Genomic DNA, 24549 nt, shown 5'->3' with positions numbered 1-24549 from the left:
TGAGCTGGTCCCCTAACACTCTGAGAATCTGTGGTCCCCGCATCTGTACCCGAGAGTTCAGAATGGGGAAGGAACCCTGACAAAGCCCTTATCATTCTGTGAAATCAAGACCCTGGGTTGGAACCTGAGTATCCCCTTCCCCTTGCGAACTGAGAGTTACAAGGGGGAAGGGGAACTCTGCATCAAACTCAACAGACTCCATTTATTCCGGTGGCACTGGTGGTGGTCGTTGCTCTCTCCCATGCGTCTCTTGGAACCTTTGTTCCTCTTCCTTTCCAAAGTTGGATCTCAGACATTCGGTGCCTCATGGCACCAACAGCCCCACTGCCACGCTCTGAAAGTACTTCCTGCTGCCATCTCCATCAATCAGGCCCTAGGGTAGGAGCATAAGAAGTACCAGTGTCTGTGTGTGGTTGTGATTGCATCAGCTTGTGTTTTTATTTTTAATTCAACAATTTTATTGTATACTTTTACATAAGAAATATTGCAGAGGTGACTAGAAAACTTTTTTAAGCATCCTTCCCACCAGCAAGTGCATCTCCACCCTTCATGTTTCTGGCGTAAATCACTTGGGCTCGGTGCTTGGACACAAGTTAGATCAAATCTTTGCTGAGCAGTTCTTGGAGGGCAGCCCTTACTAAAGATCCTCAAATTTTCAACCTTTCAGACACTAAAGCTGGCGTGATGGGCTTGGAGTTGGGCATTTCTTTGCACAGTTTGTCATAAGTAGCCTTATCAAACAAAACAAGGCCGTTCAGCTTGTCTCTTACTTTCCCTTTGGACCACTTCTTTTTTTGGCTTTACCCCCAGAGTTGTTCACTGGGTCCTCGTCTTTCTTCATGGACTTCCCTGCATCCTTCTTCTTCGTAGTGTCCTTGGGGGGCATGGCTGCTGCTGCTACTCCAAGATGTCATTAGGTAGGCAGCCCTCTCCAACCAGCTTAACAGAACCCCAGCCCTAACCACAGAACCAACCACTCTGACTAGCTTGGGTGGGCGCAGTGCCCCGTTCCAGGGGCCCAGATTTCACGTGGAACCTCTGAGTGCTACTGTAATGCAGCTGGGGGATGCTATTTTAAGACTAGAACTAGGATCTTGACGTTGTCTCTGAAGAAAGCCTGTTGCATGTTGAGCCTGAGGGGGCTAGCTCATGATTGTAGAAAATTCCCTTGAGCAAACGCTACCCAGAATGATGCAAACTAAATACAGCAGGGTGGAGGCCAAGCATGTGTGTGTGTGTGTTTTTGTTTTTCAGCTTGGGTGGCAAGCTTGCCCACAAGTTGCTAATGCTTGTCATCAGAGCTGGCCCAAAGCCTTAGTACAAATACGAGCCAGTCTGTGAACAATTACTTCTCCATATTGAGTTACAGTGTAAACTGGGTCAGATCCCTGGTCCATCTAGCCCACTAGCTTGGCTCCAACAGCGACTAGTACCAGAGCATCAGGGGAGTAGGCAGAACAGACCTGTTGGAGTGACCACCCATCTTCCCCTCCCAGCTTCTGGCAGTCAGAGTCAGTCTGCATTCACTTGCAGCCCTGGTAAGACCAGGCTTGAGTTTTGGCCCTGTTCTGGCTACATTTTCAGAACTGACATGTGATTGTGGGTGCCCACACTGAGATGTCTAACCAGGGCCTGATTGTTAAAACGTGAGCGTGTTGCGCTTTCTATGTATCAGAACCCTTTATGGTGGTTCCTGTTGAACACCCACAGTTCCTAGCGATTGCAAGTTTAGGCCTAAACCCAAACCAGAGTCTGTCATTCAACCCTCCTGCCTGTTTCTTCTGAGGCTTGGCTGAAGTTAGAACTACAGCGTCACAGTAGTTAGACCAACCGATTGAGTCTGATCTGCTGCCTGGGACAGGCAGCCAAAACCCAGGCACTAAACCCAGCAACTGAAATTGGACCCAACTATTACAGCCCAGGGCTTTGGCAATGGAGCAAGGGCCCCGCCTCTTTCATCCATCCCTGCAAGCTGTTAATGGGTCACCCTCCGGTCAGCTCTACACCGCAGCTCTGAGAAAAGGAATGGAGAGCTGCAGAGGTGCCACAGGGCGAGAGCCTCTGCCTCACCCTTTGACTGTAGGCAGCAGGTTTATTCTAATCCTCCCCAGGAACGCTAGGCTGGTGCTGCACGCTTGATAAAATCTGGGTGGAGGAGGCTTGCTCTCAGAAAAATGACAAAATCTTTCTATTGTTCTGAGGACAATTCCCTTCTCAGTTCAGAGACAGAGCACTCCCTGTGGCACACATAATCCCCACGCTGCTGCTGTGGTCTCAGCACCCTATTCTCCCACCTCATATTAGGGCTGTTAATTACACTGACTGTCATCACCCTCCCACTTCTCATTAACTGCATGTCTTGCAGGCTCTTGGCTGCTATATGTTTTAGCAGCCCAAAGGCACTGAGTGACTGGGTGGTCTGCTCTGCATTCTTCTGCTTGTATGTGAATAGACAGAGCTACTTAGGCTAGAGACAATGCTTCTGCAGATACAGCTGATGCACCAGGGATACCCTCCACCTAGGCAGCACTCTGCGTTCTCCACTCAAGCTGACCTTTGCTTCTCAAAGAGAAGCCTTCTGGGTGGAGAATGATCCTATAGGAATTAAGCATGGTGGATGGAAGAGAGATGAAGGATTTGTGGGGGACGTGCCAGGTTTGATCAATTCCAGTTGAGACTGGAATGTGTCAGTGGGTAAAACTTGTTCCTTGCTGTGAAGGTTGATGGCAATGCTTGGAGTGGCCAGAACACAGGACACTCTGTGTGTAGGGGAAGAAGGGAGGGAATTTGACTGAATACAGAATGGGAATTCAGTCCTCACTGTTAAATGAGCCCATGCCACCTACCTGGTGAACCAAAAGACTGATTCAGCTTTGGATGGTTATTCTGTATGTATTAACCAGCATTAAGGCTCAACCCCTTTCAGAGTCTGAAATGGGGGAATAACCCAAACACCGCTGGAAAGATGCAGCCTGGTAGGTTTGTGACTGGCTCTGGGAGATGAGGACTGGAGAGGTGGCTGCTAGAGATCATCCCCCAGTACCACCAAGACCACTGTGCAGGGCCCTGACAGAGGACTTGTATGAACACTAGAATAGGAGACGCGAGTGCTACTGCTCCCATCTACAGCTTTCTGCTTGCGCCAACCCTCTCGCAGCCACCAACTTCCATCCCAGCAGGTGCGTGCAGAGCCCAGCAGAGCTGCTGCGTTCAGAGCAGTGCGCAGCAGTGCGCAAGCGGGGGTGGGGTGTGTGTGTGTGTGTGTGTGTGTGTGTGTGTGTGTGTGTGTGTGTGTGTGTGTGTGTGTGTGTGTGTGTGTGTGTGTGTGTGTGTGTGTGTGTGTGTGTGTGTGGCATTGTACAGACTAAGGCTCAAGGAGAGTTTCCAAAACAGGGAGAAGTGAGGCAAGAGTCTTCTTCTGCCTCTCCCAGGCCAGCACACGCCCGAGCTGTCCCCATGGCCAACGTGACATTGCACCAAGCTGTACTTTCATAGGAAGCAACAGAGGGACCAGAAATGTGAAAGGAGACTCCATGGAGCCCGGGAATTGAGATGCCATCTCACAAGAGGTGGAAAGGCTTCTGCTCCAGAGCCGCTGGCAGGCAACTCCCATTGAAGCAGCACCAACGCCAGCTGGCAACTCCACACCAAGTGTCTTTTAAACTTTAATCTTCCCACGGTCCGTGGGACAGCTCAGAGCAGATGGACAGACAGGCAGACAAGAGAGTTCAGGTCTACATTTTGCTTTTAATTTAATTTAATGAATTTCTCTGGACCACATTCTGGGAGTGGGGTAAGAAAAATGTACACATCTTGGGAAAGGGTAGGAAGCCAGAGAAGAGACATGGCAAGATAGTGCAAGGGGCTTTACAATTTGAAGAGTTACAAGACCACACATTTACAGACTGCTTTTCTCCTTTGACAGATGCTTGAGAAGCTTTGCATTGGAGCCAGGTTAACCTAGTGCCATTTTAATTTACATAACAATGCAGTGTTAACAAGACAATAAATATTTTTCCCCTCCCGCAAGGGCCCCAGACAAGCAAAAATATACTTTTTTTTAAAAAAATTCAAACTTTTTTCCCCCCATTCATATTGGCAGCAGGGAACACATGCCCATTTGTTTTTAATATCATGGTTTTTGGGGTGCCCAGATTCTAGGTCCACCTGGCTTTTTGCTGCCAGAGACAGGCCTTGGCTGTAATTTTTAAGAGGGGCTTTAAGGGAGTTTGGCACCTAACTCCCATTGAGCGGAGTAGCTCCTCTAGCCAGAGGCCATGTCGGATAGCTAACCTTACAGTCTGTCAGAGGATGCTCTTCCAGGCCAGTGGATTTAAAGCCGTTGCAAGACAGGGTCCCACTGCAGAGAGCAGCGGGTTTTATTACTTGAACTTGATTATGGCCCAAGCAAGACGCATCAGAACCCAAACAGCTGGAGGAGTTAAGGTTGGGGCTGTAGACCAGCCTGCAATACATGTTACACTGATGGTCACTGATGTGTCAAGCCACTTCTGCCTGAAGCGTTGAGATGGGAAAACTGTCCCAACATTACAAGATTAAAACAAAGGGTGCATTATTCCAGTTCAGGCTTCCCAGAGTGGGGAAGGGGAAGGGATGGATGTTGGACCCCATACATGCCAGTAAATCCTAAGTGCCTAGATTTCAGTGACTAACAAGCCAAATGCCATCTTCTCAGCCCAATGGCTGTTCTCATGTCATTGCCCTGACAAGTCTTGATCCCCTTCCTGGCTGTATTTCTACCATCCCATCCTAGCCTCTTGTACAGTGGACAGCAGAGTGCAAAAATTAAATAAAATCTGAAGTCATCCAGCTTTTTCATTCCCTAACTTGAGATGACCAAGTCTATTTGTTTTGAGAGGTGAGGGAGTCCAGGAGAGAGCTGCAAAAGTGGTCTGCAGAGTTCTGCTAGAGACACTCGACTTAACCCTTTCCTATACTGCTCTGCAGCAGCAGCAACTCCAGTTTCTTAGGTGGTCATGAGACCAGTCTTGCTACTTCTCTGGTATTTGGTCCGTCGAGAGTTCCCTGCAGATCAAGATGGGTACCCTTGCATACATACCTCACCCCACTGCACTTGCCTTCACTCCCTCTACATCCACCTCCTTCTCATGCAACATACCTTGTTCCCTCTAAACATGCCTCTACTTTGTCGTACCCTTTGTAAGCCACTTCAGCACTGTTAAAACCAGAACCTTCTTTCTTGCCCTTCCCCTCCACATGCACCCCATGCCAGAAGAGTACAAGGATGCAAATAAATATTTCCAATGTCACAGCTGCATTTCCAGCCCTGCAAGGGGACAGCCAGGCTGGGGAAGGCTCTCCCTTCTCCCACCTCCAAGGCAGTGCAATTGTTCTGGCACTACCGTCCCCCACAGCAGTCCCATCTGCAGTGGTGTCAGTGGCATGCTCAAGAGCTTGCAGGCTGGGGCTCCTCAGCTGAGCTTCATGCTGATGGCCATGGCCTGCTTGTAGACATCGGTGACGTTCTCACAGTCTGCCAGAGAGAAGCAACTGTCCGTGAGGGGGCTTTGGCAATGCGTCACAGTCCAGCGCCGGAGCCTGCGCCCTGGCTCCTCCTCCGTCTCCTCCAGCCAGAGGAGGTCATCCACAGAGATGCAGCTGCGCATGCCCCCGCCCCCATCCGGCATCCTCTCAGGCAGGTCGAGCTGGTCGAAGGACTCTGTGGAAAGGATGCTGTCCTCACTCACAGCGCTGGACGGGTGGGCCCGGGAGGCCAGCGGGTGTTTGGGCAGGGCCACCTCGCTGAAGGAACCAAAGCCCTTGATGGGGTTGCTGTCTGATTCTGTGTTGGTGGAGGAATATTTCCCATTGTGCTTCAGGATGCCCTTCCTCCTGGCAGGAAGGCCCTCGGGGCTCTGGCCAGGGGAGGGACTACTAGCAAAGACGCTGGCATCCAAGTCGGAGTCTAAAAGGTCCCTGGAGTCAGTATGCTCTGGGGAGGAGTAATACCCAGATTCTCGCTTTTGGGGCTTCTTCAGTATTCCCTTCTTGGGCACCACCAGGGCAGCAGCTCCAGCATCTGTAGTGCAGGCAAGCCCCCTGGAAGAGAGGCCAGGAATCAGGTCTGGTGTTTGCGCCACCCGGTCGTCACTCGTGTCGCCAGCGGCCGCTGTGGGCAGAGGGGCAGGGCCTTGCATTTTCTGCTCACAGGAGTTCCTTCTCTTCAAGATCCCCTTGGGCCTCTTCAGGATGGACTTGGAGGGGTTCTCCGTAGCCAGGGCCACCTCCTGCAGCACCTGGGTGACGTCGTTCTCCTTCTTGGACTTCTTGAGCGAACGCTGCCTCTCCAGAGAGACGCCAGGGATGTGCTGCTTGAAGAAGCAGCGCACCTTGGAGCTGTTCTCAAAGAGGGGCCGCGAGGAACGGCGCAGCCACTCTGCCACCGTGGCCAGCGGGGACTCGGTCTCCCGCAGCAACTCCTGCTCCCCGATAGGCACCTTGTAGCCCCAGTTCACCCACCAGTGGCTGGCAATGTCCTCAATGGTGGCTCTGCACTCTGGGTTCACCATTAGCATCCACCGGATCAGCCCACAGGCATCTAGAAGGCAGAACAAGATCCCGATCAGAACCGTAGGGTGGGAGATGTCTGAGGAAGACATGGGGAGGGAATGAGAGGAGACCTGCCCCCCCCCTTCCTCCACCACCCAGAGGCTGTGTAGAGTTCTGCTTACCGGATAGCTTAGTGGGCTCTCTGTATTCCCCACTAGTGATCTGCTGGACCAGGGTCTTGTAGTCGTGTCCATCGAAAGGCATCGTCCCATGGACCAAGATATAGAGGAGCACCCCAAGGGACCAGCTGTCAACCTGGGAGACAGATGGATCTTTGAGATGGGGTGGAATCCCGGCCAGGTGTCCTCCCCCTACCACCACCCCAGAGCTTCAGAGTTGGTGCCGACTGCCAGCATCTGAAGGTCCAAAACAGGGAGCCCCTTTAGCTGGCCAGATTGTGACTCAACTGCAGTCAGTGCTAGAGGAACTGAACGAGCCCATCAGTGACCTCACAGGCCACATCCTGTGTATGGTCTCTACTAATGCCCTGTCATTTCCTTTACTGCAGGCATGGGTGGAGAGTGAGGTGGCCTTCCTTCAGTGAGATGGCCCTGCCCTGGGCACCCCACCATGAGCACATAGCCCCTTCCCCAGCCCCCGAGCACATGGTGCGCTGTGTCCCCCCAGCCCCTCCACAGGGTGGGCAGCAGCCCCAGTGCCTCCAGCCCCCCACCTCAAGTCCTGGTTGCAAGCCAGCTGCAGCCACCCTAGCCCCAGCCCACTTCCCTGAAGAGGAGTGGGCTGCCTGGGCTGGGGCCAAGGGGAAGGGCAAGCAGGAGGGGGCAGAGCATGGGTGGAGCCACACTGAGCTGTTTGGAGAAGGCATAGCGTCCCCCAGCCTACGATACGCACCACCCATGGCTGCAGGCAGCTACAGTGGCTCTCCGAGAGCTAACTACACGTGAACTCTCATAAATCGCTTTTACGCTGCTGTGTTTATGTATTTGCCTACCATACAGTGTCTGCTGGATCATATGGTCATTGATTGCCATTAATGAGGCCAGCAGATCTAGCAGTTAGTGAGCACTGTCATGGGACAGATATTGGTGGTCTGGCTCATGGGAAGTGACATTCCTGACTTCAAGCAGAGGGGCATGAGAAGGATCAGGCATGTCCTGCACTTACTAGTGGGATATTCCTCTGCTTCAGTTACAGCAAGACATCTGCACTACTCCATGCTGGGGGGTGAAAGCTTCCCTCCACTCCAGCCCTTTCTAGGAGAGGGAAATGCAGCTTACCTCTGGTCCTTTATAGGGCCTCCCATTCACAATTTCGGGGGATGCATAGAGAGGGCTGCCACAGTAGGTCTGCAGGAATGCGTCTTGCTGGTAGACGTTAGATAGGCCAAAGTCTGCGATCTAGAGAGGGGGAGAGATTCACTTGTGTTATGGTTTGTGAAGCCAAGGTTAATGTTAGCAATTAGAGGAGGGAGAGATGTAGGAGTCCAACAGTGTTATTAAACTGGAGAGAAGACCCTACAAACTGCTTAAAAAAAAAAAAAAAAGACCAGAGTACCCTAGGTTGTGTCCACTGGAGCACTACCACTAGAATATTCTTCCCTCCCCTTGGTCACCAAGTGAGACGCTGCATCGAGTTGATCTTTCACTTCAGAAACGAGATCTGCTGCCCTGCCCTACCCAGCCTTCCCCAAAGCCGCTCTTGTTGGCAGGTCCTCCGATCTACTCAGACCCTCCACTGCACAAAGGCTCCAACAGCACAGGGCAGAGTGAACCCGCCGTTAGTACAAGGCCAGGAGAGGCCACTCAATGAGGCCCAGAGGAAAGGGGTCTTTGTACTTGTATGAAATAGTTCTTGGACTTCTCTGAAGAAAAGTCTCATGTGGAAAACTTTTCCAGTCTGTACCTGAGGCTCTGGTATGTCTGACAGCTTCAAGAGGCAGTTCAGTGATTTTGCGCTCTGTTGGCATGCCCCATAGCAGCTAAATTGTACCATCAGCAAATGCCTATCATCTTTATCAACACTATGCCCAATCAAGTGAACCAGAAGGTACAGTACATGCTTGCAGGTTTGCAATTGCAGAATTGCCTATTGTTAAGATAAACAGCCTACAGGGCTTTGTTTATTATTAACTGTACAAAGTCCCTGCTCTGTTTGTACCCGTCTCCCTTATTAGGGGAGAACATGGACTCCCTGGGTGGTTGTGACCAGCAATGCTAGAACCATGCTACACAGAGCCAGAGGCCAGAAATAAAAAGTGTTGCTTAAAGACAGAAGCAGGTGAAGCACTTGGTAGAGGTCATCTGATAGGAAGGAGGAAGAGCTGATGCTTACAAGAAGGTCAAGCCTAGCCCAGAAAGCTGGATTTTAAGCTTCTAGCAAATAAGTTCAGAAGGAAGCAAGCTTACCAGAAATTCCCTTCCTTTAGTGGAAACTGGCATTTCCTCCTTTATAAGCTATAAAGTGGTTTCTCTTTTGTAGTGCCAAGCTGGCTAGGTGTGTCACTGTTTGGACTCTAGTTTCTGTATTGCTTGTTTACCAGCCATCAGATAAGCAATAATGATTTCAGTAGCTCGGAAAGTTTCTGGGAATCACCTGCCATTATCTAGCCCTGCTGCGGCCCTTAGTCTAACCCTGGTTAGAAGGTCAGGCAGCAGTTGCACTGTCAGCACTGCAGGCCCTTTGAATGGCAAGGACATGATACAGGCACTCTGCTGCTAGGGAGGGATCTAAGCCTTGGAGTACTTTGGCAGGATCATAAAAGTTAGATCTCGTCTCCCACCCACCTCAGGGATTTGCTAGTAGCCAATAATCCTCCATTGCTGACCAAACTGGCCAGCCACACTCCACTTCAGAACATCCTCCTACACTGCATGGCCAGAGGAAGCAATGAGCAGTTTAGGGGATAGCTCCCATGGCTGCAGAAGTAGAAGGCTATTGCGGTGAGCCAACAGGTCTCAAATCTTATCTTAGTGCAGCCTTACCAAGAACCAGGCGTGTGTGACTGATCCGACAAATGCTCAGAAATGGTCAGAGCCCTCCCCAAACGCATTGGAGGTTAGCAAACAGGTGACCCAGAGGATGATTAAGAGAGACTCTGCCTTCCCAGTGTTTAAGTGGCCACGGGTCAAATATGGTACCACACAGTGCCCAATCCATTAAGGAATGAAGCCATGCTCGGTGTGAGAACCCTTGGTCTAGTTCATACATTTGCTGCAATCCAGGAGATTTAGCAGCTTTTACACAGACTGCATTCACCTTTAAAAATGCAACTGGGGTTTGTCAGCCTCACTCACCTGAACATTGCCCTTTCCATCAAGCAGAATGTTTTCCAGCTTCAGGTCTCGATGAACAATGCCATTCTAGAGGGGGTGGAAGAGAAAGGGGAGTTGGTGTCTGGCCTGAGAAAGGGAGGGTTAATCACAGCAGGGAGGTTACCGCAGTTCACAGACACAACCTGTATTTGAGATATGCAGGCAGCAGGTGGACAGGTTGTGTTTATATCTGAGCTGGTGAAAAGCTCAAACAAGACAGGAATTCCTGGTAATGGAGAGGAGATGAAGTGTGTGTGTCTGTGTATTCAATTAAACTGCTTCCCATAATGGGGTGCCAAAAGGAAGGGCCTTGACTTCAAGTCAGAGGTGCTTTTTTGCGTTAGGCTGAAGTATAATTCTTCTGGGTGGCGGGTGGCACCCCACCACTGGGCCAGGAACAAGTAGATAAAAGCCTGCCTGTGCTGGGCCTTTCAGCACTTCCATTTGCTTGGAAGTACCTCATCTAGACTAGCTGTACGGATATTTCCCATTGATTCCACCCATGTTCTGGTGCTTGGCTATGTACCTGTATAGTTTACTAGCAACTGCCAGGGTTGTCCAAATTATTGATCGCCAACAACCCACATTGAAATAAATTGTTCCAGGACATCTCTGAAGAGGACCACAAACTGGGTGCAAAACTTGGAGAATCTTGGCATCTACATATTGTAGCGGATAAGCTGCCTAGCTCAAGCGGCCCAATTGTCCAGTAACCTGTTCTTAAGCCGGTGTGAAATTTGTGCTGGAACGTGGTTGCCCATGGTAATAAACAAGCAAGAACCTGCAACTCCAGGTCTTCTGGGCGTGAGGAGGTACAAGCATTGGGATGGTTCAGACAAGGTCTTTCACCAGGTGTCCCTGCATGCTATTTCCCCACATGAACTTGATGCACAAGTCACACTATGAAAAGTGAAACTTGAACCGGGCTATTTTAGCTTTTACTTTATGACTTGTGTGACAGCTCTGGGTGTTTCCCTTACCCTGGGGTTGGGCTGGAATTAATACACTGTGACTGACCTAGTTAGAAAAGCACAGCAGTTTAGCATTACGACATGCCAGTGCTAGGCACCCTTGTCTCCCCAAGGGAAGCTTGCAATTCCCTTCCAAACCCAGGAGGTAGGCGCCAGCACAGGGCTCACCCTGCATGCTCCCTGTCTGGAGGGTGCTGGGAGTCAAGGATTTGATGAACAGGTCTTTTTTGGAGAGTGTGGGTGGGGGAAAGAGATGTTGGTTTGGACTCTGCTACAACACAACGTGACATGCGGGAGAGTGAGCTTATCAGCCTGCCAGGTGATATTCTTTATCAAGGTTGCACTCCTCCAGATAGGCGGTTTTATCTAGTTAGGAGTTTGACCAGCGTACCCCTTCAGTCTATGCTGCTGTATCATCATATCATCCTCAACCCCACCAGAAAGTGCTGGGGAGGTGCACAGGAGCAAGACTAACATTCATGGGTAAGGGTCTGGTTGGAGACCATGGCTGTGGCCAAGTATCACCTTTTGCATCGAGTAGGTCATGGAGAGGCCCCAAGCCCTCCTGCTGCCCAGACTCAGGGCAGCGATGCTCACTTACCTTGTGACAGTAGTAGACCGCAGACACGACCTGTCTGAAGAAGTGTCGTGCCTCCTGCTCAGTCAGCCTCTGCCGCTCGTTGATGTAGTCATACAGGTCTCCCTTGCTGGCATACTCCATCACAATGACAATCTTGCTATTGTTTTCAAACACTAGATGGGACAAAAAAAGGGGGGAGGGGAGTCAGGAGATGCCACAGAGCATTCAAGTATGCTCAGGAGTTAGGGTGCCTTCAGACATGGAGGAGTCCAGTTGGCATCTTCTTTCAACTGGCATCCTGGTCTCTGTCCACTAGTCGGATTTAAAAAAAAAAAAAAAAAAAAAAAGTTACCCACCCCATTTCTGCGTTCTCTGATTTGAGCCAAAAAGGTAACATCTAGACTCCACTGCTTAAGCGCAAGTGCCCGTTCGATTGCTGGGGGTACAAACAGACTGTTGCTCAGCAGATTGGGGATGTCGAGGACACACTAGGTAGCTGCTATATTGATCTACTACCACAGACCAGGTGAGAAAGGATTCCAAGCTGACAAAGATGGCATGTGGTTCTTAATAGCCCTGACGAGGAAAACTGCAGTGGTTCCAGTTTGGGTGTAGACCACTACACTCTCAGAATCCATTTTACAAAGCCAGATTTAGCCAAGAAATGTAGGATTTTCTTCTGCTATTTTCAGAAGTGGTATTTTGGGATTCTGAGAATGGAGGCCAGGATCAGAATGACTCAGTCAATACAAACATTCAGCGTAATGTACGGCACCAGTCCTCTTGCTGTGTTTAGAGGAGAAACCTTGAGATACTGCACACAATTTCTGAAAGGGTGTGATACAGACATTACCATGTAGTTTAATAGCAGGCATGATAAAGCTATAAAAATTCCACAGAGTCAGCTGACAGAGATATTAAATATAAGTTCCAAAGAATCAAGTAGGAGGTGTTCAAATGATACTAGACCAGTCTGATTGGAGACTTGCTCTGGGTGGGTTTGACTGCAACTAGAATTTGAGAACAAATTTTCACCCAAGTTCAGCACTCGTTAAGAATGGTGCCTGGAGACCACAACACTGGAGATCAAAGTCCTCTGTCCATAAGGCAGCATGGGCAGCAGCACAAGCTTCCACACCACCCTGCCAGTGGCCAACCAAGCCTTGGATGGGGAAAGGAGAACTCTAGTAGAGAGAGTAGCTCAGTATTCATACTAGGATAACTACTGCAGTGCTTTGCAATGCTGGCACTGGGCCATTGAGACCTGGAGTTGGTGGTATATTTCACGTAGATCACTCAACAGCTACCTGAGTTGGAATTCAAATGCAGGACCTAGAAAGGAAAGGTCCTCTGGGCTATCCAGTCCATGCTTTTGCTGAAAGCAGCATTTCAGGTCTCTAGCTTTCTGACTACATGCAGTTGTGGGGCAGGCAGACTAAAAAGGCTTCTGAAGCTCTCAAGCCTTTGTTCTCTGCATGGTTCAGAATGGAGGGGAGGGGAAGAAGCTATTTTTAGAGCAGATATTCCCCTACCACCACCTGACTGCCTCATTTTGTACACAAAACAAGGACGAAATCCAAGAGCTGATCAGCAGAAGCCCGAGAGCCTAACTGCACTCTATTCTGGCAGCTGCTGAGTCACCCACACATGCCCCAGGCATAAGCAATAAGCGAGTTGCTTCTGCCTGCTTGTTTTGCAATATTTTCAATTTTCAATATTTTTGCAATATTTTTAGAGGGGAACTGCAGAGTCTTGGGTGTCCCTAACAAGAATAATCCACAGAGAAAGTGGCTTGCTTAAATTTTAGCTTTGCCTCGTTTCCCCCCCGCCCCGAAGGGATTCTGTAATCTAATGCCTGGTTACTAGTAACCTTTAAAGCACCTCCCAACTCCCCACCCCAGCTAGCTTGCACAGGCAATTTAAGCCTGCATCAGAGACAGCCAAGTTACATCATACTGCGGGATGCTGCAACATGATGCAGTTAGCAACTGCATACAGGATCTTGCATCCATACAGGATATTGTATTGGGTAGATGAATTCCAGGGGGCAGTATTTAGGGCTGCAGCTACGCTCATCCCAGAGTCTCTCTCTCTCCCCCAAGTTTGCCGGTAGCTCACAGAGCAGCTCAGTGACAGAAGCCAGTTTCGTGGTGCAGAGGGGTATTGTTTCATGTTAAGGCCCAGGGAAGATCTTTTCAATAGATGTTGCACTTGGCAGGATGCAGACACAGCAAAAGTAAGTCTGACCACATGCCGTTAGCCAGCTCTGCAGATTCCCTAGGAACGTGTCAACTGCACGAAGCGCAGCAAGCGGTGAAGGGCTAGTTGGCAGTGAGACACAAAGCATAAATTAGATGCTTAAAGGAAGGTTACTTCCTTGCACAGACCAGCTTAAGTTATGGATTGAGTGAAAGCCTCAATTGTCCCCCCCGCCCCAATCTATCCACATTAGCTAAGCCTACCTTCATGGATACCAATGATGTGGGGGTGGTTGAGGGACGACATTATCTCAATCTCTCTCCGGATGTGGACAAGATCCTGCTCATCCTTAATTTTGTCTTTCCGGATTGACTTGATCGCAACCTGTAAATGAGAACAGAAATAAAGGAAGGATTAACGCTGGAGCCTACGGGGTTCCTTCAGAGTGTTTCTCACTGAAACGAGAGATAGGAGACTCACCAGTTACTGGGTGCATGGGATTGGAGTAACCAGACTAGTACAATGGCAGATGAAACCTCAGCTCATGTACTTATTTGCAAGGGGGTAGCCTCTAGAGACAGGAGTTGGAAGCTTATTGTTCTAGGTATTGTACTTAGAACATGAGAGCCCCTGCCCTGAAAAGCTTGCTGCCTAAATAGACAAAGGAAGTGGTGTCCCCATTTTAGAGATGGGGAATGGAAGCAGAGATTTGGGTGACTTGCCCAGGGTCTCACAAGGAGTCTGTGGCAGAGCAGGGAATTGAACCCAGGAGTCCTCGCCCAGTGCTTTAACGGGACCATCCTTCACATTTTGTGACTCAACCTTACTGAGGAGGTAGTTCAATAGTTTAGGCTCTGTCTTGTCAAGTTCTTTTGTTGGGTGCCCGTTACAAATGGTCACCTTCCTTTGAATCCCATGCCTCACACCTCTAGGGGAGTGATCCGGGTGAGTGCTCCCCTTCATACAATCCAGTCAGAACTGCTCCAGATTTCTAGTTCACTGCAGAATGATCTGGGGAAAGGCCCTTGTCTCCCCGAAAAGCTGTTCCTTTCTCTACTTCCCAGTAGCCACAAAGCCAAGCATGCTGCTAGTTCTGCCACCCCAACCAGAAACCATGAACCCCACTTTCCTGCAAGGTAGCAAGGGGCCAATCTGTTAGTTACATTACATGAACAGTGTCTGACACCATTGCTGCCCGGTACATTACAGCCAGGGAATGGAATGTGACCTCTACACATGACTTGAAGATAAACAACATCTTGGTTTGGTGCAGATGGAAAACAGGTTTCTTGTTTGTTTCAGAGGAAAAGAGTACTTGGATTTGATGAGAAAGTTTGGCACTCAAGGAGCCATCAGCAAGTTCCTGATAATGTTCCCCACGTGACAGAGGCACAAGCAGTAAACATGGGACTTCCCTGAAATGGGACCAGTTGGCTGGCATGCTGAAAATACAAACTGCCAGCAGCAGCCAGCGTTCCAGAGTTTGCTCAGATTTCTTCATTATGAATGCTCCTCTACAAGGCAAGAGAGAGTGGAGGAGAAAGAAAAGTAAGTGCTGGAGAATGGATGCCTCCTAATCCTCTTTCAAAGGGACTGGAGAGAAACAATATACTCCTTGGGCTGAATTTACAACTGAATCCGGCAGAACCTCTTTTCTTCTCTCAGACAAGAATGCGGAACAGCGTTAATCCTGTAAAAGGATCCTAGATGATACAAAGTGCCAGGTCTCCCAGCAACAAGAAAAGGGGGGGGGGAGCAGCTTTGCCTTGCACCCCAGGGTCAGTGCAGGGCTAGAGTGCCTTTTTCATTAAAGAGAAATCTTCCCACAGGTGATCTGCTGGCATTATTGAATGCCAGATGCTCAACCTGATGCCTCCCTGGCATTCTTCCTCCGCCCCAGCCTGCCAGAGTAGTGCCCCACTGCCTAGACTCTTCCCAAGTCAGGTTTGACGTGGCTCCTTGCCTTGACCATGCTGCGGATTGGGAAGTTACAGTAACTAGGCGCATGCGTTCCGGCTAGCTGCTCCTCATGCACACTGGGGTCACAAGAGGTACCACACACTTTGCATCGCTGCTATTCCTGTTATGTCACCATCTCTTTCGCCTGCAAAGCGTGTCCTGGTGCTGTCAGAGCGACATCTCCCAAAATAAACCGACAGTTGAGCTAAGCCAGTCACCTCACAGATAACGAATCGTTGACTGCTAGAGCACCAAGCTTTAGATTGCCGCGTCAGTCCCTTTGTGCGAGGGATCATCTGGACAGACGTATAGGAGAGGTCTGATTCTCCCACGTGCCGAAGCGTCTCCCTGCTCTACATTGGGTCCCACTTACCTAGTCAAGCACTGGCACATGGGGTCAGCAGCAGGTCAGAGATTGACACTGGACTTCCATATGCAAGAGGGGAAAGTTGTGCTGGCCCAATTAGAGGGTTTAAACCCAAGCGTTACTAAGGGCCATAACAAACCCCAGCCAGAGAGGATGTGAAAACTCAAGTCCAAGACTTGTTATCCAACAATACAGAAGGCATGTACTCAAGAGTGACATGAGCATTGGACACTCATTCAATGGCCTCTCTGCTCCGTTCATGGGTTAAAGATTAACCCTTTCTGTCCCACTCCATTATCTGGGGTGTACAACTGCTTGAAAGCCTTTATGTAACAAGCTAGCCTGCCTGCCCCCCTCCCCCCAAGTCCCTATAATGAGTCACTTGCTGGCCATTCACCTCCCCAGAGCCATGTGGCTGGAATGCCTGGCATCTAGCCTGGCTTGATGATCTTTAGGACACAGAGCCACCTGCTGCATCAGCAGCTTTTGTGCCTGCTGACTGAAGAGGAATTGCATTGCATACATCTTTGGTCTCAAAGCAAGAGCCTATTATTGCCTAGCAGACAGATGCTGAATGGCTCCAACCAAACCTCTGAAAATGGCAGCATCTTAAGGCTTCTGATGCAGTTGGGCATACAAACTTGTGTAAGCCAATATTCCTGCAGCATCAAGTGGCATTAGCCCATCAAGCTTACAGTAAACAGCTAACAGCAATTGTCTCTTTCCCACCCCTACCCACCCCCCCAACCTGCTCACCTCCCAACTTTGAAAGACTCTGGTTTGGATAGGCTAGTGCTTTGGTTTCCAGCTCAGCACCTTAAGAGTTCTTCCCAGCAAGGAGAAGCCATGGTCCGTGCTCCAATCTCGTGCAATAAAAATGTTGCCGCCCATTATTATTCAAGACTGTTTGTCTAGTAGTCGAGCTCCAGCATTAGCTTTCAACAAAGCCCTGGCTGGGATGATTTAATTGGGGATTGGTCCTGCTTTGAGCAGGGGGTTGGACTAGATGACCTCCTGAGGTCCCTTCCAACCCTGATATTCTATGATTCTAAGACTAGCTTATTGCTGGCTTGAAGTCATGCTACTCAGCTTCCCTTACTCCTGCCCCATCACAGGTACAGCACGGGCAACACCAGTGCCAACTCCCAGCTTTGAGCTGGCAGTAAAGTAGTTCACTCTTCACAGTCTGCTCTTGCCCCCCTCTGGTGGGGCTGTTAAGGAGGTAGACGCCTGTGCCACTGGGGGCCGACCATGAACGCTAGACAGCCAGCTCTGTCCGCCTCAAGCTTCAGGCCATCTAAATAACAGAGCATGCATGTCTAGAACATCCTGTGGGGCACACAAGAGCCTTGAAGTCTGTTGTGGACTTCACATTACCAGGCACTCTGCTGGTCATTGCCACTTGGTGATCTGAAAGCAAGTTCTGAATCAGGAGGGTTTAAATTATGCTGGGGGGCAGGGGGGATGGGCAGAAAGAGCAGAGTATTTCAAGGAGGTGACAAACAGTGCATTACTAAGCCACAAGCCCATCAGGTGCTTTTAAAGCTGTTCCAGGTTGTGCACACAATATCATTCCTGGTGAATTACAGATTCCATCCCATTGTGGAGAAGTCCAGTGTGGTCTTGTTACTAAAGATCAAAAGGGAGGTTTTTGCTATTTTTAAATTGTTCCAGGTGCCCTTTCCCCTCCACATAGCCCCGGCCCATGAGGATCTGTCAGACATTGCAGGCAAGTACCATAGAAACTCAAGCCTCTTGTTTGGCTTGGCTGAAACCCAAGCACTAAAAGCAAGTCTCTCCCCCAGCCTATGGGCAGGTGCTGCAGAGCAAACAGGTGCAGAAGGCAGGCTGACTACTCAGCCCCGAGCTGCATTTCCATTGGGAGTTTCATTTCAAAACAAGGGCAAGAGCCAATCACGCTCTCAGCATCCCAGTTACTTCGGAAGGAAAGCTTCCAAGTGGTCAGGAAGGACACCCACACCGAAAAAGGTTTTAACCTGTTCTTACATCTTAACAGCAGGGCATGAGAACCCTGCAGCCAAAGAAACGTTTATAGCAGAAAATTAACGTTTCACACAAAAACATCACCATTTCCATGCAGTCTGAATTTCAACAGAAATCCACACTCCTGACAGCTCCACAATTAGACCAATTAAAGCAGAACTTGCCGTCTTGTTTGAGTCTAGGTAGGAGGACTAGAGATGGAGAAAGAACAGCCAATTAGGCTAGCCAATTGGGGGGGGGGGGGGTGACTGTGTTTAGTGAAACCAACAGAGGCAGCTTCTGCCCAGCAAGATACGAGAGAGCGCGCGCTGAAATACGATGGGTACTGTGACTCTTGCTAACAGGGTTAGCATCGCTCACAGTCCTTGAAAAGACTAACTAACCAAATGAAGTTATTTGCTCTTACTCCTTATTTAGGAAGCGGAAGCCACTAAAAACGAACAAATATTAACCCACTTTACTGCCAAGCAGAGTTAGGAAGAGAACATAAGAGGGCTTTGTGATGCAGGCACTTGCTTCTAGGTGAATAGTTCCACATATGAACTGGCCAAGTCACTTACACCTAGAGATTGTTTGGTGGCCTGCATATGCTATTTCTATTATGGTAGCACTAGGAGGCCAGGACCTCATTATCCCAGGCACTGTACAAACATGAACTCCTGCCCCAAAGAGCTTAATTCCAAGTATTAGATTAGACGAGCCCAATGACATCTGATTTTGGGTACTTAAAGAAATCCAGTGATAAGTGGGCTACGGAGGCTGAACCAACCCTTCTTCTCCAGGTCCCAGCCAAAGGGATCCTTCCAGGTCAAGATGTGGGAGACTGCACTGCCACAGTCCTGGTTATGCAGCAGATTAGGAGACTCCAGAGTCATCAGATAGGCCATTTCTTTTGCCAGCATTACACCTACTTAAGTCAGCCAAGAACTACTTCATATTACGTAAGGAAAGGAAAACCATACATTTAGAATTCTAGCAAGTCAGAGCACAATTGTTTTTCTTTACATGCCATTCTGGCACATTAGTAATTGAATCTCACACCCACCCACGCCTTCTCCTCAGGACTTGAACACTGATGCTTTGCCAGGCCAGTTGAGTTACTGAAGTTGTGTCTTGATGTTTACCCACGTAAGAGGGGATCATGTGGGTTTGTGTGTATGAATCTGTCTTCCATGGATCACCTCTCGCACCTTAGTGACTCAAAGCAGGGAGCAAGTGTCTAGGTTTGCCTTTTAGATTTTTGCAGAGGCTCCTTGGGGGGGGTTAGGTCCACTCACAGTCTGTAGCTGATCCATTTTGTGTCAGTATTTCCCTCCCCAAAAAAACCTCTCAAGATAGGGTGTTGGCCTCCAACCACAGGGAAATTTACAATACATTCTCCCATTTTAGACAGATTGCATAGCTGGTGGTGGTGAAGCAATACAGACCAAGTCCAATACGTGTGTGTTTTCACACAGTTTTTGGAGAGGCTTGAAACTTAAAAACCTATAATTGGCTTGAGAGAGGCAGAAACACCATAAAGTTGAACTAACCTTTCAGTGAAAGCAGACACTCTTGGAGTCAGGGGTGAGGAGACAATCTAGAGGTGTAGAATTGCTTGCATGCTGCACCACTTAGACTTTATATGTTTCATAGTAACCAAAACTCAGGGGGGAAGAGACTCGAGTGTGATGTTTGTTCTCCACTACTCGATATGTACTACTACCGGATACTACTACCGGTACAAACCCCTTTTCAGGAGCAAATCTGACTTTGATGGTCAAGTGTGCAACAGGAAGCTGTGACCTCCTCTACACCCCCCCCCCCCCCCCCCCCGCCCTCCAATGAGCCACTCAATAGTGCTCCAAGAGGTAGTAACATAATGCAACTGCTGGACCAAGTTCTCTGAACAATAGATCTTGCCAAACCTACACACATTACACCTCTCAGAAAGGGTTTATACAGGGATGCATGTCATCGGTTGGCAAGCCTAACCATTTACATGCCTGTGATGAGCACCAACCAGTTTTACTGCATGCAGTATCAAAAGCTTTAGTGTAAAGCCAGAATCTGCCCCTTCCACCTCCTGCACAGTTCCAATAACTTCAGTCAAGTTACTCCTGCTTTATACCAGGGTAGGCAAGATCAGAATCAGGCAGGCCCTTATGAGAGGGGAGAGAGCTTGGAATCCCTGTTGATTGGGCAATAGCCTCCCTGAAACCTAGCCAAAGAGAGGTGGCCTTTTTGCATTTCAAATTAGCACAGGCCATGAAGGCAAACCAGTGCCAGGCAATTCATGTCAGATCAATTATAGCAACTACAGTAAATACAGCAGACTACTGGCTGGCTTGTCCTTCCCTTTCAAGAGGAAATAAATTCCCTGGCAGAAGCGTTCTTTATTGCACAACACAGCCTCCTACTTCACAAACAACAACAAGGTGCTGTTCATTTTATAATCCCATCACACAGAAAGCCCCCAGCCTAGGAACATTTAAAGGGATTTTCTGTGACCATCTCACCTACTCCACCTACAGAGCCACTTAGAAAACATCTTGTCGTTTACACCCATCCAAGTATAGTTTGCACCAGGAAGCAGAGCCTAATCGTTTTACTCTCCCGCATCAAGGAGAATTACTCACCCTGTGCAAGTAGATTTTGCAAGGCTGCTCTACCAGGTCTTGTCTAGACAAGTGGCAGAACCAGCAACCTCATTTAATTTGTTCCATATAAGATTAACTTTTCAGTTCTTTTTTGCCTTACTTTTATTACCACCACCACCTCCATGGTCTAAGATTTCATTACAGCAACGCTCCCCCCTCACCCCCATCCCTTGAATTACATTCTGGTAAATAGTCACCTACTACGCACCCAGCAACTGGTTATTCCCCCACTTCCATTAATATTGTAGCCTTGAACCTGAAGAGCCGCAGGCAGCTTGGCTCAGCCCACGCCTGGCTCCGCCCTGCGCACACCCCGCGCAGCTCAGCATCGCGCAAACTGGACAGGACCAAAATCGGGGGTTTACTGCAGCCGCAGGCGCAAGGGGAGCAGCAGCTGCATCCCGGAACAAGCCGCGCGATAAAGGCAGGCAGCGCCGGTGTACCGTGTAAACGCATCAAGCCAGAGAGAGAGAGCGCGCCCATAGGGTGACCAGATGTCCCGATTTTATAGGGACAGTCCCGATTTTTGGGCCTTTTTCTTATATAGGCTCCTTTTATCCCCCACCCCCTGTCCTGATTGTTCACACTTGCTGTCTGGTCACCCTAGGAGAGCGTTAAACCAAGCAGGTTTCAGAGTAGCAGCCCTGTTAGTCTGTATTTGCATAAAGAGAAGGAGGGCTAGTGGCACCCTAGAGACGAGCCAATTTACCGGAGCATCCGCTTTCGTGAGCTGCGGCTCAGTTACACCCGATGCAGTGAGCTGCAGCTCAGGAAAGCGGATGCTCCGGTAAATTGGCTGGTCTCTAAGGTGCCACTAGCCTCCTTCTCTTTAAGCCAAACAGGCGCAAGAGGAGCCCCCGAGGGCTGGAGGGAAAGGCCGCTCTCCGCGCAAGCGGCAGCGGGCAGGCGGGGGACCCCGGGGATGGCACCGTCCCTTCGGAGCAGCCCTGGGGTGGGGGTCTCCCCTGCGGGGCAGCGGCCAGAAGCCGGGAAGCGGGGCTGGGCTGCAGGGGGCAAGCAGAGGTGCCCGCGGCAGGCCAGGGCGCGGCGCCCGGGGCCACTCACCAGCTTGCCGGAGCGCTCCCTCGCCTTCTTCACCTTGCCGTAGGTGCCTTTGCCCAGCGTCTCCAGGAACTCGTAGCGGTGCCGCAGGTTGTGTTTGTGGTGGTGCCGCTTCACCGCCTGCTTCTTCATCGGCGGCTTGGGGGGCTGGATCCGGCCCTCGGCCAGCGAGGGGGCCAGCAGCGCCTCGGCCGGGGCCAGAGCCATGGCTGGGGCAGGGCGCGCCGGGGCGCAGCGCAGCGCAGCGCCGCGATCTCCAGCCCAGGTGAGGGCGCAAGGCAGCGACCCTCTGCCGGCCGCGGCGCCCCGGGGCCGATAAATGCTACAAACCTGCCCGGTCCGGGCCCGCCCCCCGCCTGCGAGTGGCCGCCCCGGGGCACGTGACGGGCTCTCTGCGAAAGGTGTCGGTGGTGAGCTGGGGAGAGGCACAGAGATGGGCTGGGACAGGCAGAAAGAGACGGGCCCTGGTGCTGGAACTAGGGCTGCTGCTGCGCCCCCCCTGCCTTGCTGTAGTAATAACAAACACCACACCGGGTTGCCATCACCATCAGCACCCCCCCCCCCTCCGCACTGTAAAAATTATTCCAGCACCGCTGGGAGGAGAGGCAGAAAGACAGGCAGGTGCTGGAAAAGAGACAGACACAGAAATAGAGACAAACAGATGGAGAGGGAGACGCGCAGAAAGGTGCTGGAGGGGAGACAGAAACGGAGAGGCAGGCTTTGCGATGAACACTGGGGGAGACTGGCAGAGGCCCTCATGGCTTGTCCACAGGCAGACTTGTGCTGGTTTAAATCAAGGCGTGATGTTCGGGGGGGGTGCAAAAGGCTGTGTGGACATGCTCATTTCAGCTTGAAACAGGCTTGTATCGATTTTAAGTCTATTTTAATAGGAACCACGTTTAAGGTAAACTGAAGTGAACCCCTCTTAAACCAAAAGCAGCTCACCCACACAGGGGGTTGCATGAATTTTAACTGTAAACTAGTTTACCTAAATAGGTGCAAATTTCTCATAGACAAGGCCACAGAAATACAGACACACACACAGAGTTACACACAAATATCCCAAAAGACACAGGCACAGTGGGATACACAGCTATATGGAGAGATGTGCATGCAACCATAGCCAGAGATGTACCCACAGAGGCACAGTGTGTATCAGAAACAGAAGCATGCACAGTGGATCTGGGTTTCTCTCTTTAAAAAAGAGACAGAACAAATAGTTATTGAAGAAAAATACCTCCTGCGTGAGCACTCTATGTGCATTGATGTAATAATTGTATTTATGGTGTGAAACATTGCTTTGCTTTAATAGAATCATAGGCTCTGTGGATTGAATAAATGCTGCTTATGTGTGCTTACTGTGGGGGTGGGTGGGGAAAGGCATGCTGTACATTTACATCAAACCCTCATTTGCAAAACTGTTACGTGCCGTTCTATTTCATTGTGCTCTACACTGCCCTTCACCGTGGTCTGTTTGCCCCTATGGTAATTCTTTGCTTTCAAATATCAAAAGAATGTCTGTATTTCAAAAGCAGACAAAACAAAGCTTTCGCCTGGCTTTGGCATGTGTGTGGACATCATCGTATTGATTGGGGGAAAAAAAGAGAGATAACTACAGCATTACTCATCCATACAATCAGACCTGGATTTCCCCAGAACTTCAAAAGGCTAAGGGCAGCATGACAAGATGAAACATAACAGGGTCTTATGTGAATACACACAAGGAAAGATGAAACCTGGAGCTAAAGCTTGATTCAAAGACTGTTCACTTCAATGGATCAGGCCCTTATAGAATCACAAGACTAAGTGTAGGTTTCAGAGTAGCAGCCGTGTTAGTCTGTATTCGCAAAAAGAACAGGAGGACTTGTGGCACCTTAGAGACTAACCAATTTATTTGAGCATAAGCTTTCGTGAGCTACAGCTCACTTCATCGGATGCATGGTGTGTATGGTAACACCCATTGTTTCATGTTCTCTATGTATATAAATCTCCCCACTGTATTTTCCACTGAATGCATCCGATGAAGTGAGCTGTAGCTCACGAAAGCTTATGCTCAGATAAATTGGTTAGTCTCTAAGGTGCCACAAGTCCTCCTGCTCTTTTTAAGACTAAGTGTTGTAACTCAGGCCCAGGGCCTCAAAGGTATTGAGGTGCCTTGGAGTGACACACCTCCATATCTTTGCAGATCTAGACCTCAGATATGTTTCTTAGTTTTGTTCTTGTTGCAAAGTGCTTGGATATTCCTGGAAGAAGCGCTCTGTATTAGTGCATCATCAGATCAAGATTATTTTTGATTGGACTCCCGCTGACTTCCATGAGCTTTGGATCAGGTGCCTAGATGCTAGAAATAGTTGAGTGATAGAGGACCTGGCCCTGCTAAATGGCAAACACCCTCATTTTCTATTGGTCTTAGGGTAAGTGGAACTTACAATTCTTCAACAGACATTAAGGGACTCTTGGAAGATCATGCCCACAAAAACAATGAAAAGTCTGAGCCTGCGTTCCTTGTACACTCAAAAACCTCCCCCCGAAGTCAATGGTAGTTTGAGATTTATAAGGAATGCAGGGGTGGACCTGTAACATGTGAAATTGAAATTACCCCACTGGCAAAATCATCTATATCTATCTATCTATCATTCAGATTTTATGTTACAATCAGGGGTGACACCCAGGAGTTCAGCTACGCCTTTTGAGAGGTTTCTTTTGTGCCAATAAGTTACTTTATTGCAGCAACATTGCTATAACAAATTATTTACTGTACAATAACAGCAGCTGCATTTCAGTCTTAACCAGCCAGCAGGTCACATAGGCAAGATAAATAAGGTGTAGATGAGATTAAATAAACAGCTGTAATTTCAGTGGCAAAATAAACATACAAGATCCTGCTAAAGGCAACTCTGAGATA

The 24549-nt window shown here is 49.4% G+C and overlaps 1 protein-coding gene and 1 pseudogene across 1 annotated transcript; both read right to left on the bottom strand.

The window, feature by feature from the left end:
- Positions 1-440: 440 nt before the first annotated feature.
- Positions 441-886, bottom strand: LOC114020702 (annotated as a pseudogene).
- Positions 887-3727: 2841 nt separating this feature from the next.
- On the bottom strand, positions 3728-22139 carry NUAK2 (NUAK family kinase 2). The gene is made up of 7 exons (XM_037885123.2): positions 21648-22139; positions 13877-13997; positions 11436-11587; positions 9846-9911; positions 7830-7949; positions 6714-6846; positions 3728-6580 (listed from the first exon to the last, which is right to left on the bottom strand). Exons 1-7 carry the CDS (start codon positions 21849-21851, stop codon positions 5454-5456), a joined length of 1923 nt encoding a protein of 640 aa, XP_037741051.1. The 5' UTR covers positions 21852-22139; the 3' UTR covers positions 3728-5453.
- Positions 22140-24549: the final 2410 nt, after the last annotated feature.

This window comes from Chelonia mydas, chromosome 21 (genome assembly GCF_015237465.2).
Source record: "Chelonia mydas isolate rCheMyd1 chromosome 21, rCheMyd1.pri.v2, whole genome shotgun sequence".
NCBI lineage: Eukaryota > Metazoa > Chordata > Testudines > Cheloniidae > Chelonia > Chelonia mydas.
The sequence above is the reverse complement of the archived record's forward strand: the minus strand, read 5'-3'. Positions and strand labels throughout refer to the sequence as shown.